Genomic DNA, 12,390 nt, shown 5'->3' on the forward strand with positions numbered 1-12,390 from the left:
CAGACTTGGATAGCCGAGGGCGATGTCTGCCGGGTCTAACTCGGGCAGGAAAGCCTTGGCCCGGCTCAGCGCGGCGATCGCTCCGGCTCTTGCAGAGGCCCGTCGCAGTTCTTGGATACGTTGAGGCAGAACGGCGAGCCGGCGAAGAACCTCCGCCAGGTGAGTCGGCACCTCGTTGGATAAGGCCACCACAGCCAAGGCACGCTGTGACCCGGTGTAGAGTTGCTCCACCAGGGTGTACACGGCCTTTAGCTTGGTTACCACACTCTGGTTGAGGTTAGCACTTCTGGGACCTGTTTCACAGAACAAGGTAAGCCGCCGACAAGGGTGAGTTATGAGGCATCAAAAGTTTAAGCTGGATGAAAGCCGGTGGAGGACTTACCGAAGATTGCAGCAACCATCTGAGACACTTGGCGCTTTAACCCGGAGAGTTCGGCGGTCTTCTCTGCCGAAGCCTTCTCCGCCTGTTCGGCCCGGTTCACCAGCGCGGCCTTCTCTTCGGCCCAGGCTTTCCGTTCAGCATCAAATTCGGTCTTCAGCTTTTCTTGCGCGGCGATGCTGGACACAAATTTGGCGTTTGCCTTCCGGGTCTCCATCTCTTGCATCTTCAGCCGTTTCTTGAGATCGGCAAGGTCAGCCTCAAGCTTCTTGCCAGCAGCTTGTATAGATTTCCGGGTTATGGCATGAACAATTACTATGCAAATGTAAAGCCCAAGCGTTTTCCAAGCAAAGACACTTGGCACTTGGGGGCTAATGCATGTTCAATGTTTCTATTTACAACTTTCCGGTTCATGCGAGTAAGCCGGAAGATAAGTCCCAAGTATTTTCCAAGCAAACACTTGGCACTTGGGGGCTAATGTGTATAGAAGGTTCTTATCTACAAATTACCGGTTTAATTGGCTAAGCCGGAACTTCAGTCTACAGCATATTCAATCCTAAGTCGTTGGCTTGAGGGCTAGCATGGAAAAAGTAACTAAGAGGACAGAAGGATAATACCTCAGATTTCTGCTGGATCTGGGTCACCATGGCAACCTCCGCGTCCCGGCTCTTGTGCACTTGGTTGACGTAGCCGGAGACGAGCTCTCCGATGCTCAGGTTGGCATAGTCAGTTAGATCCAGACTGACCCGGTGGGGCTGCAGTACTTCCCCCTTGGCAGAGCACTTGGCCAGTGCCGTAGGCCTCCCCGGCTCAACAAATTCGGTCCGGGTGATTTCCACGTCCGGGTCATTTGTTGGTTGAGCCGAGCCGGAGGCCTCCGGGTCAGCAGAAGCTTCTACAGGTGCCGTGTCCATTGGAGTGGTGGCTTCGGGGGCGGAGGCAGCTGGCGGTTCTTGGACCGTCACCTCCGGTTCAGGCAAATCCGGCTCTCCGGCCGACTTAGTTTTCTTCGCCCTCTTGGTGAGCTTTGCCTGGGCACTGAAAGAACAACAAAGGTTAGTACAAAAAGTATGAGCAAAAGATCAGAACAAATATAAGAGGGTTATCATTACCCGGGCACGGTCTTGAAAGTTGGCAGATTCGACTGCATAGAATCGCCGGAAGAAGGGGAAGTCTCCTGGTAATTTGAATCAGAGGAATTAAGCGGTTGGCGTATAACACCCGCAAAAGGATGAAAAGGGTACAATTTTGTGGTCACCTCGGTCCGACGTTTCCTTGATGCATCAGGTAACCCGGAGGAGAGGTCAGCGTCCTTGTTGGTCCGGGTATGCCGCCGGCTTTCATGAACCTGTCGCTTCAAAATAAATTGAGGATCTTGGTAAGCTAAAGGATGGGAAAAGCTTACTTTCCGGGTTACTCTTCGGGTTTTCAGCCGTGGCAAGGGCTCCGAGTCGGAGGAAAGTATTGTTACCTCTTCAACCACCGGGTTACTGGCTCCGGTGTCCTCCTGTTGATACACAGCATTGATAAGGCGGACAGAACTAAAGCAACAAGTATAACAAGAGCTTACAGGTTTAGGCATTACCTCAGACTCGGAGCTGTCACTCAGCTGCAACAGCTCCGAAGCAGTGGGCCTACTTCCCTTCTTACGGGGAGCGGCTTTCTTGGCGGCTTTCTTCGCCTTTCTGGCCTTTTTGGCGGCGTCATGGTCATACTTGACCCGCCAGAACTTGTCATCAGCCTGAGAAATACAATGATGAATTCTTAAAACGGTTCAGATGAAAGTTATATGCAGGAGAAGATAAAATGTTAAGGTCAGCGGCTTACCGCTGGGGCTGGGTTGGTCTTGCAGAAGGGGGCTAACCCGGTCCTCCCGCAGTCTGCCAGGCTCTCGTTCAGAAGAGCCTTGGTCATATCTTCTGCAACGTCTTCAGGAAGATCGTTGCGGCTGTGTCTCTGAGGGTCATCCTTTCGGCCTGTGTACTCGCACATTAAGCCGGGGCGGCGGCTCAATGGGATCACCCGCCATGATATCCAGACCCGGACCAGATCGATTCCATTCAGACCATTGCCCAGAAGAGCCTTGATCTTGTTGATGGTGGGGAGCAGAGGTTGGCGCTCCGCTTGAGTCAGCTTGTCTGACAGTGGGTGAGTCGGCTCCAGACGCGAGGGGCGAAAGCCGGGCAACGGACTCTCGTCAGCCGGCGACGTGTCTTGGCAGTAAAACCACGTCAGATTCCAGTCCTTGGGGTGGCTGGGCGGCTCTGCGTAAGGGAAGAGGCAGTCCCTACGCCGCTGGATGGAGATGCCACCTAACTCCAGACTTGGCCCATTGGCGCACTCATTCTGACGGTTCAAGTAAAAAAGCTCTCTGAAGAGCAGCAGACTAGGTTCTTCTCCAAGGTAAACCTCGCAGAATACTTGGAAGTTGCAGATGTTGGACACTGAGTTGGGTCCTATGTCCTGAGGCCGCAGGTCGAAGAAGTTTAGAACATCTCTAAAAAACTTTGAGCCGGGCGGTGCGAAGCCCCGGCTCATGTGATCCGCAAAAATCACTACCTCCCCGTCCTTTGGCTGTGGTCTTTCTTCTGACGGGTCGGGGGCACGGTAGGACATGACGTCCTTCTTGGGCAGATATCCAGACTTAACAAAATCTGCTAGGGTCTCATTGGTGACATTGGACCTCATCCAGTTGCAAGTAATGGAAGCTTTGGGAGCTTTGGGAGGCATGGTGAAAGTCGGCAGTCTAGGATAAAAGGAAAAAATGTTCGGGTTAATTATGAGCCGGAAGACATCTACAGTTCAAATGTCAAGGTGGCGGCTTATAAAGGAGACTAATGGTATACATTTAAGTGCATCGGGCTATTTAAGCCGCTGAGGGATTGAGAGTAATTTGATTGTCTACAGGCTTTATCACAGCTAAGCCGGAAATTTTATGGCGCATGGTTTTCTTTAAGCCGGAAGGTTCTACGGCGCGTGGTTTCTTTAAACCGGAGCTGTAAACCGCCGAGATTCGATGATTGCAATTTTTACTAAGTGTGGTAAAACAGGTTTCACACATCGCAGTAAAAAAATTGGATCAAAACAGTCGGGCAAAAGAAAAATTTCTAGACCTAGAAACAGACGTGAGGAAGTTCTTGGGCTTGAATGGAACCTTTTGGCAGTCAAAAGAGATCTGCTTGCATCTAAAATGAGTGCTAAACAGCTACCGCGGCAGGTCTATACAGGTCCAAGATCAAGGAGGGCGGTAAAAATGAAAACTACTGAAGAACTTGCGGGTGATGGCGAAGAACACGGATGAACTACTCAAACCCTACCGCAGATCTGTTCTAGCAGGGCAGAAGAAGCTTACAGAGGCTGGTGAGTCGCGGAAGTCGTCGCGTGTCTCTGGTCAGATCAGGGTGATGCAGCGGCCTGAGTTGATGACGACGAGGAGACTCGCGGCGGCGACAGCAGCAGAGCTCGGGCAGGGGAGCAGTGGCGCGAGGAAGAAGATGAAAGAGAGAGAAGTGGCTGAGAGCCCGTCGGGCCGGCCTATTTATAAGGCGAGCTCGTAAAGCGGGCGCGAGAATCAAGGAGACCGCAGCGTGGTTATCTCCTCACGAAACGCCTCGATTTTTGGGATGACAGTAAATGTAAAGATCCGTTGCGGATCTGGCGGAGTAAAGGACGGGCTTAATGGAAGATGAAGTCACGGCGGATTATCCGGAGTCCAGAGGATGACGTCACGCCGGGTTACGGTCTTCACACAATTGTAAGCCGGCGATTTTCTGTCGAAGGAATTGAAGATTAACATGAGCCGGCTCAAATCAATCTGGGGCCTAATGTTGAGAATATAGACCTTAGAGTCACCCGCCAGGAGGGGCCGGGTTACTCATATGGTCATTGCCAGAAGCCCGGCGTCAAGCTTAAAGACGGTGGGCCAAAGATGGGCTTAAGACCCGGATATGGCTTAAGGCCCGTAGTTACAATCATTATTATGGTAGAACTTGTAGTGTAAGGCAAGAATAGTTGAGAGTCCAAACCGGACACTCTTATGAGCCGGCCGGGACTCTGAGAGCTGCAGGGCGTCAGCCTCCCTATATAAAGGGACGACCCGGCAGCAGTTTAAGGTAGAGAACAATCTCATCGAAAGCCGGGCATAGCGGCTTAGCTCCCTGGTGATCGTAACCCTAATCAATACCACCTCAAACTGGACGTAAGCTTTTACCTTCACCGTAAGGGGCCGAACCAGTATAAACCCTCGTGTTCCTTGTCCCGCATTAACCCCTTTAAGCTTCCTAGTTGCGATGGCTCCACGACTAAGTCCTAGCACGAGGACATCTGCCGTGACAATTTCACGACACCGGGCCTCTCCATATCCGCTCCATATTTGGGTTGGATATGAGGGGTATCGCTCAGTCTAGGCGTCTGAGGCTCGTTTGGACCAATTTTTTTCTTTGGTCTGTCACTGACCGGGCCGTCCGTCCGAGCGTGGCCGACTCGCCCGATCGCACCCGGGCCTCTCCATACCCGCTCCGGTACTGCTCAGTCTAAGCGTTTGAGGCCTTTTTGGATCGGTTTTTTTCTTTGATCGGTCACTGCCTGGGGGCGTTTGAAACGGTTTTCGGGTGGCCTGCTATAAGATGCTCTAAGATTGATCTGATAAAAAGTAGATGGAAAATTTAGAAAAATCGATGGAGGGTGGGAGGATGGACTGGAGAAATTTTGACTCAAGATGATACCTTATTTCCTTTTTATTAAGTGGACAGAGATAGAAATATTTTTACATGCGCTAACCCAAACCTGAATTTGCCTGTAACCAACTGTCAGCCAATGTGACCGGGATCAAGTAGAAGCCACACGTCGATGATTTGGTCCAAAAGCACAAGAGGAGACACACCACACAAACTGCCTGGCCAAGGAAGGATTCTCTCTTCTTCTAGAAAAAAAAGGGGATTCTTTCCTCCACAGACCGCAATCCACCTTCAACGGATCCACATATCCTTCAACTGATCCACATATCCATACGTGAATTCACTGGTGTGCAATTAAGAGCACAGCAGCACCAGCCAGCCAAGTGCACCTGAATTCGTTTCATTCTCCATCCATACACAAAAAGAAGAAAAAGGCGGCGAAATTTTTTTGAAATGTAAATGTGAACCACAAGAAGTGGAAAGGAAGAGCACAAAGCTGAGATCCAATTCTGCACACGTGAAACTAAAAGCCACAACACAAAGGGCCAAACCACATGAAGCAATGAATGGCTGCACATGACAAGGTTTTAAGCCAGTAATGGCCCCCTCCTTCCTGCTAAGAAAGCAGGCCAGGCCACCGCATGTTCTCCAGGTACATGATCATGTTCCTGCCTTGATCGTGCATTCAGTGAACTTGAGCACCAACGTGCCATGTTTGCGCAAGTACTGGGAAGGTAAAAAAATACTGGGGACCGACATTAGAAGCAGGAATCATGAATCAAATTGGCAGCCCAAAAGATTAAACATCGCAGAAGTGAATGTACACAAGGAAATGATTATGGGACTCGCACGGAAAAATCTTACAAAGACTCTGGTAGATAGTTTGACACTCCCCCCACGCTAGCACCAAACTTTTTGGCATGAAAAAAAAAACCAGAACATGCGGCATATGATTCAGCACCGGTCAAATATAGCAGCCCACTGAACATATTTTGACCCAACAAATTAATCCGGTAATACAGTCAACAGAATCCCAGCAATCTCAAACATAGTAGCTTACATGGCAAGGACTTGAGAAAAGAACAGCCAGAATAGATTCAGAAGACCCAGACAACTCGCAACTTAGAAGCACTTCCGGTGGACAATCGCTGGACCTGACTCATCATACTCACCCTTCGAGATCCACATCTGTAGCATAAAAATCAGAACACATGGTTAGTACAACAAATAGGGAGTATATTTACTGTAACTACTGCAATGATATTAGGATGTATGATCGCTATTTAAGCGAAAGAAAGGCGCAAGATTCACCTGTTGGAAGGTACTAAGGGAGGCAAGAATCGACCCTCCAATCCAGACACTGTACTTCCTCTCAGGCGGTGCCACCACCTTGATCTTCATGCTGCTTGGGGCAAGGGCAGTGATCTCCTTGCTCATACGGTCAGCAATACCCGGGAACATAGTTGAGCCACCACTGAGCACAATGTTACCATACAGATCCTTCCTGATATCCACATCACACTTCATGATAGAGTTGTAGGTGGTCTCATGGATTCCAGCAGCTTCCATACCAATGAAAGATGGCTGGAAAAGGACCTCAGGGCAACGGAACCTCTCTGCCCCAATGGTGATCACCTGCCCATCAGGCAGCTCATAGCTCTTCTCAACAGAGGAGCTGCTCTTGGCATTTTCCAGCTCTTGTTCATAGTCAAGAGCCACATATGCGAGCTTCTCCTTGATGTCCCTTACAATTTCCCGTTCGGCGGTGGTGGTGAAGGAGTAACCTCTCTCCGTAAGAATCTTCATCAAACAGTCAGTTAGGTCGCGCCCAGCGAGGTCAAGACGAAGGATGGCATGTGGAAGGGCATATCCTTCATAGATTGGCACAGTATGGCTGACACCATCACCAGAATCCAACACGATACCTGGAAAAACAACATTTATTTCCCAGCTCAGATTGAAGATGAAGCTTACATTTTAGAATGTGTGTGCTCGCAACGACAATTACCTGTTGTGCGTCCACTGGCATATAGGGAAAGCACAGCCTGGATGGCCACATACATGGCTGGAACATTGAAGGTCTCAAACATGATTTGTGTCATCTTCTCCCTGTTAGCCTTGGGGTTCAGGGGTGCCTCAGTCAGAAGTACTGGGTGCTCCTCAGGTGCAACACGGAGCTCGTTGTAGAAAGTGTGATGCCAGATCTTCTCCATGTCGTCCCAGTTGCTGACGATACCATGCTCGATCGGGTACTTCAAGGTGAGGATACCCCTCTTGGATTGGGCCTCGTCACCAACATATGCATCTTTCTGCCCCATCCCCACCATCACACCAGTGTGGCGGGGGCGCCCAACGATACTTGGGAAGACGGCCCTGGGTGCATCATCCCCTGCAAAACCAGCCTGTGGAGAAAACAGACGGCAGTCAGCACGATGAAGGCTGGACTGAGGATTTACACCAATTGACCGAAAGGAGCGCTACAAACCTTGACCATGCCAGTTCCATTGTCGCAGACAAGGGGCTGGATGTCCTCACCGTCAGCCATTTGATTGAGTGACTCTGTTGCACAAATTTTGACAAGAAGGCTATTATTACCAGATACCAACGAAAAAAAGTCACACAAACAGAAGAAAATTCACCATGAGAAATCTCAATGTTACTACTACGTTGCAGCAAGAATGTTAGCACGCACCTACAACATCATCTAAGTTCTACATGCCGTAACTCTTTTCTTTTCTCCCATTTTATAGTACTCCAATACTTGTGTGTAATATACAGCATATATGACTTGCAAAATATGTAAGCAAATCAATAGATGGTCCAATCATCTACACTCTGATCAAGAACCACACAAGAACATCCACATGCAGTTTCTTGGCCGTTATAACTCTACTAGGACACAATCTAAGAGCACATCGCAGCCCATCAGTTCCAGGTCCTAACTGTTACACTCCGGGGCCAGGTGGGAAAAGGCAAAGCAAGAACCGTACAAATTAGTCCTTTCTCGGGTAATTCATCAGATCTAGCACGCCCCAGCCCCGACCGCGCAGAAATCGCATGCTTCCAGGCCAAAAATAGCAGGGATAATCCGGAAAAGAAGAAAGGAAACTGGTGCGAGGATAGCCGGGCGTACTTACCCGGGGATCTAGGGGAACCTGCCCGCCTGAGGGCCTCCCACCGAGATGAGCGGCAGCTGCCGAGAGCGGAGGAAGAGGATGAGGGGGTTGGTGGCGGCGGTGGTGGCGAACCAGGCAGAGGCAGGAGAACCAAGTGCTGGGCTTGGCCTCGTGCCCTCTTTTATACGCACACATATTTTTTCCCAGCCCTCTCTTGTTTGCCCTGAGGCAAATAAATAAAGTATTTAATTTCATCCGCCAGTTTTCATGGAAAAATGGTAAGAGATAAATAGGTTGGCTTGCAATAATCTATACTATAATGTACCGATATAAAAAACTACATTTTTTCTTTAAATAGTATGAATTGGTCACGTGGTATAAAAAGAGCGAATTTGCGCCAACATCTCATCTTTTCTCTCGGAACAGGCTTTCGTCCGGCTTTATATATAAAGCATCAACCGAGCAAAGTACACGGGCGAATGACACAAGGTGGAGAGGTAGTTCTCTTACAAAATCGATCCTAAAATAATCGCACACGTACACCGCAAGCAACTACGCTACTGGAAGATAACATAAGAGGAACTGAGTACAACGCCAATGCCATGCCCTAGTACACCTAAACTCTACAACAACGCCCTTATGAGGAAAACCGACGCAAGGTGTCGCCGCTCCCGAGTCCACAATGGACAAAAGGTTTTCACCCGAAACCCGGACACGAAGGGAAGCACCACGACGATGTCTTCAAGAAGAGAGCAGCACCTGCGAGCGGCACCGTCGTCGATGCCAGAGCGCAGAGCTTTCGCGCAGTAGCTCCCGCGTGCCACCACGAGGTCTTCAGGAGGAACACAACGAGATCAGAATCCCATATCCGGATCAAGGCATCTCCACTGCCAGAGATAGAGGGCGTGCCCGAGCCACCCTCCGTTATGCCCCTCGCTGCCCACACAACCAAGAGGCACCACCACCACCACCACCACTATGGTGCTCCGCAGAGAGCCAACCATGTGGACCGCCTTCCAAGGCCGCCGCCCCCGCATCCAAGCCACGAAACATAGCCAACCACCTGCTTCACAGTGCACGGACCGTGAGTGAAGAAGCCCGGCATCAGCCCCTGAGCCAGGGTCAGCGCCACCACCGTAGGGGCACCGACACCCGAAGTCCCCTCCAATCCCGGTGGACTAGGGGGCATGACCCAAAGACTGCCGACGGCTATCGTTGAGCCCACAGCTCAAACGACGCCAAGCCCACGACCATCAAACATTGATCTGACTGCCGCCTTAGCTCTGTCACGACCACCACCGCCACATACCTACACCGACGCCATAACGTGAGGACGTCCTCCAATCGAACCGCAAGCTCCCACCTTAGTCGAGTCGGATGCGACCTAGAGTCGAGCACCGATTCCAGGGCGACCAAGCGTCGGACCTTGTGCAAGGACCAACGAACCCCAGGCAGGAGGACCACGTCAAACTACGACACCGGTGGCTAGTCCGTGTTGCCAGCCCACTGCCAGCAACACACCCGGGAGAGGCGGGCGCCGCCCATCAGATCAAAACCCAGATTAAGATGGAGGCAACCTCTTGGCAGCCAGCAACTCCGGTCGCTGGGCAGTCGCACCACATCCATGCCAGCCCTGTCTCCCATCGGCTCCACACGCACACCCTGCCACCGTCGGCCGATGCCCAGGTCTCCACCCATTGTCCACTCCTCCGCCTCCCCACGCCCACTAGAAGTCCGTCGGTCACCACCACCGCCAGCTGCCACCACCCGATGACCCAAGGCCGCCCGCGCCGCTCCCAGCCTTCGCCGCAGGGCCCACCTCGCGTCAGATTCCCCGCCGTCACAGCCAGCCCTGCGCGAACCACCCTCAACCGCGCTGCTCGAAGCGCAGCCACCGCGCTAGCACCGCCCCGAACGTCGGCTCGCCGCCGCGTCGCGCCCCTGTCGGAGAGAGCAGCCACGCCGCTCCACTACTCGCGGAGAACGAGAGAGCCTCCCCGCTGCCGGTTCCAGTCGAGCTTTGCTCGACAGAGCCCCCTGGCGGCGACGGGGGAGGAGGAAGGTGGCTGGCGGCAGAGATCGAGGTGCCCTCCCGGCCGCCTCGTGGGCGGCGGCGCGGGAGGGCATAAGGTCGCCAGATCCAACCAACCTCAGGCTGCCTCCACTTTGGTTTCTCAACCACCACCTTGTTTCATCTCATCCTTTCAACAGTGTCTATCCAATGATGATCTATGTTGCCCCGGTGTGTAGCGCTAAACATGACTAGCACCCTCGTTAATTAACGTCAGCATCAACGAATTAATTGTATACTAACTAATATTAACATGCAATTAAAGATATTCTCGAATATTAGTATGCGATGCAATTAATAATTTTTCAAATATCCTCTTAGAAAAGATTGCCTATTAACATGCATTGCATGTACATGATTAGTAGTGCTCCCTGCGATCCAAAAAGTGTCGTTGTTTTGAACTAAGGTTGGTCTGCAACACTTTTCTGCATTGGTAGGAGTAACATTTAATACCTGAATTTTTGTTGGCGTGTATCGGAGCAAAAGTTGAAACAATGTATCCTCAAAAAGGAAATTTAAAACATAGACTTCTTTTTTTTGGGATAAATTAAATATAGAATTGTAAAGAGTCGTGTCTCAAAACAAACTATGTCCGAAGAACTAGAAATTTGGTTTGTTTAAAAAGCAAGATAACCCGCGAAAAATATCCTTAGAAATCAGAAGAACAAAAATAACACGTGAAAAATGTTGTGTCGTGCACCAAGCATTTTCAAGAGAGCCAAAAATAGTATAAATGTATTTATTAGACTTACAGATGAAGCATAGCAACTTTAGATAGGACATAGTATCAAAGAAATCCTTTGAAATATATTTCTTGATGCTAACAATGTTGTTAAACATTTTATTTTTAAGGGAAATTATAAAACTTTTTTTGTGGGATATAACCCTAATTAATTTATGTGCCTTTCATTTGTTTCAAATGGGGTTGTGGGCTTGTAGCAGTCACGGCACTTGCATCTATGAGCTTATTTTCTATTTATTTACATTACAAAAAGTTTAAAAAGAGGATTTGAATTTTTTTATCATGGTTTAATAAAATCCATAGTTTCATTCTTATTGATATCTACAGCGCATATGAAGAGATTATTTGATATGCCCTTCACAACCGGTTTAGTAGATGGACATTTTAAAGAAATAAATAACTTGACAAATTATTATAACTAAATAATTAAAAGGGGACCCAATGCCATCTCATGTCCAGTTATGAATCTCCTGCTTGGCAAATGATTCGCTCAACTCCAGTTGTCACGGATCATTAACTACAAGCACGTAGTGAAAGTCTCATTTGAAATGCTCTCATCAATTTGCAAATTCCAACTAATACAGGGGTAATTGATAATTATATAGCGACTTTTTTAAGGGAAATCCCATTTAGTTGTGAATTATTTCCTTCCGCAGAAATAAAAAGTGGTCCAGAAAAAATACAGCAAGATAAATAAGAGAACCTGTTTCTAATATTCTGGGGCTGGAATGAGCTGGCGGCGGACAGAGAACCTGGACTGCACCATGTCTGACGTGGAGGCCCCAGAGCCGTCAGATTATATCATACGCGGGCCCCAATAAGCGGTGCGTTGCACGGCGATCTGATCCAACAACACGTTGTTCGTTCATTCGCTGGTTCCCGCTTGGGCCTGGGCCAACTGGAATGAAGGCCCAGCTCACCTAACAGTAATATTCCTCGAAGCTATACCTGGCCATGGGAAACCCGGCCCGGTCGGCCCGTAACGACCCGGCCCGAAATTTCCGGGCCGGGCCGGGCTGGGCTTGTCCCTCGGGCCGGGCCTGGGCCTCGAAATGCAGCCCGAACAACAAGTCGGGCCGAGCCTGGGCTTCAATATTGGCCCGAAATTAGGCCCGGCCTGGCCCGAGCATCTCTGCAGGGACTAGCGAGGGAGGAGGTAAGGCCGATGCCCAATGGGAAACAGCAGCCCAAGAGCGGCCCACTCGTCGTTGGCTACCCTAACTCCCACCTCCCACGCCCCCATCTCGATCCCCTCCTGGCCTCCTCCCACTCCCAGCCTCTCCTCCTCACTCGAGCGACATGGCGGCGCCGACGTAGAACCCTAGCCTAGCTTGCCCTGTCGTTCGTCGCCCTTCGTCCTCGCCCGCGGCGGACCGCAGCCGCGCAGCTCCGTCCCCGCCCGCGGC

General features: G+C 50.3%; 1 protein-coding gene across 2 annotated transcripts; it reads right to left on the reverse strand.

Moving 5' to 3' along the window:
• Window positions 1-5,876: 5,876 nt before the first annotated feature.
• LOC123120107 (actin-3) lies at window positions 5,877-8,421 on the reverse strand. Of its 2 annotated transcripts, none has more exons than XM_044540128.1 (5): window positions 8,193-8,421; window positions 7,541-7,614; window positions 7,064-7,457; window positions 6,367-6,980; window positions 5,877-6,243 (listed from the first exon to the last, which is right to left on the reverse strand). In XM_044540128.1, exons 2-5 carry the CDS (start codon window positions 7,598-7,600, stop codon window positions 6,178-6,180), a joined length of 1,134 nt encoding a protein of 377 aa, XP_044396063.1. In that variant the 5' UTR covers window positions 7,601-7,614; window positions 8,193-8,421; the 3' UTR covers window positions 5,877-6,177. The 2 variants fall into 2 exon arrangements, with proteins under 2 accessions (XP_044396063.1, XP_044396064.1); XM_044540129.1 differs by having other exon boundaries at window positions 8,046-8,328.
• Between the last annotated feature and the right edge of the window lie 3,969 nt (window positions 8,422-12,390).

The sequence above is a fragment of the Triticum aestivum genome, chromosome 5D, assembly GCF_018294505.1.
Source record: "Triticum aestivum cultivar Chinese Spring chromosome 5D, IWGSC CS RefSeq v2.1, whole genome shotgun sequence".
NCBI classification, from domain to species: Eukaryota; Viridiplantae; Streptophyta; class Magnoliopsida; order Poales; family Poaceae; genus Triticum; species Triticum aestivum.

Coding starts and splice junctions, on each gene's coding strand:
- LOC123120107 (XM_044540128.1), bottom strand. CDS start 7,600: ATGGCTGACGGTGAGGACATCCAGCCCCTTGTCTGCGACAATGGAACT. Junction 7,458..7,540: donor ATGGAACTGGCATGGTCAAG/GTTTGTAGCGCT, acceptor TTTTCTCCACAG/GCTGGTTTTGCAGGGGATGA. Junction 6,981..7,063: donor TGCCAGTGGACGCACAACAG/GTAATTGTCGTT, acceptor TTGTTTTTCCAG/GTATCGTGTTGGATTCTGGT.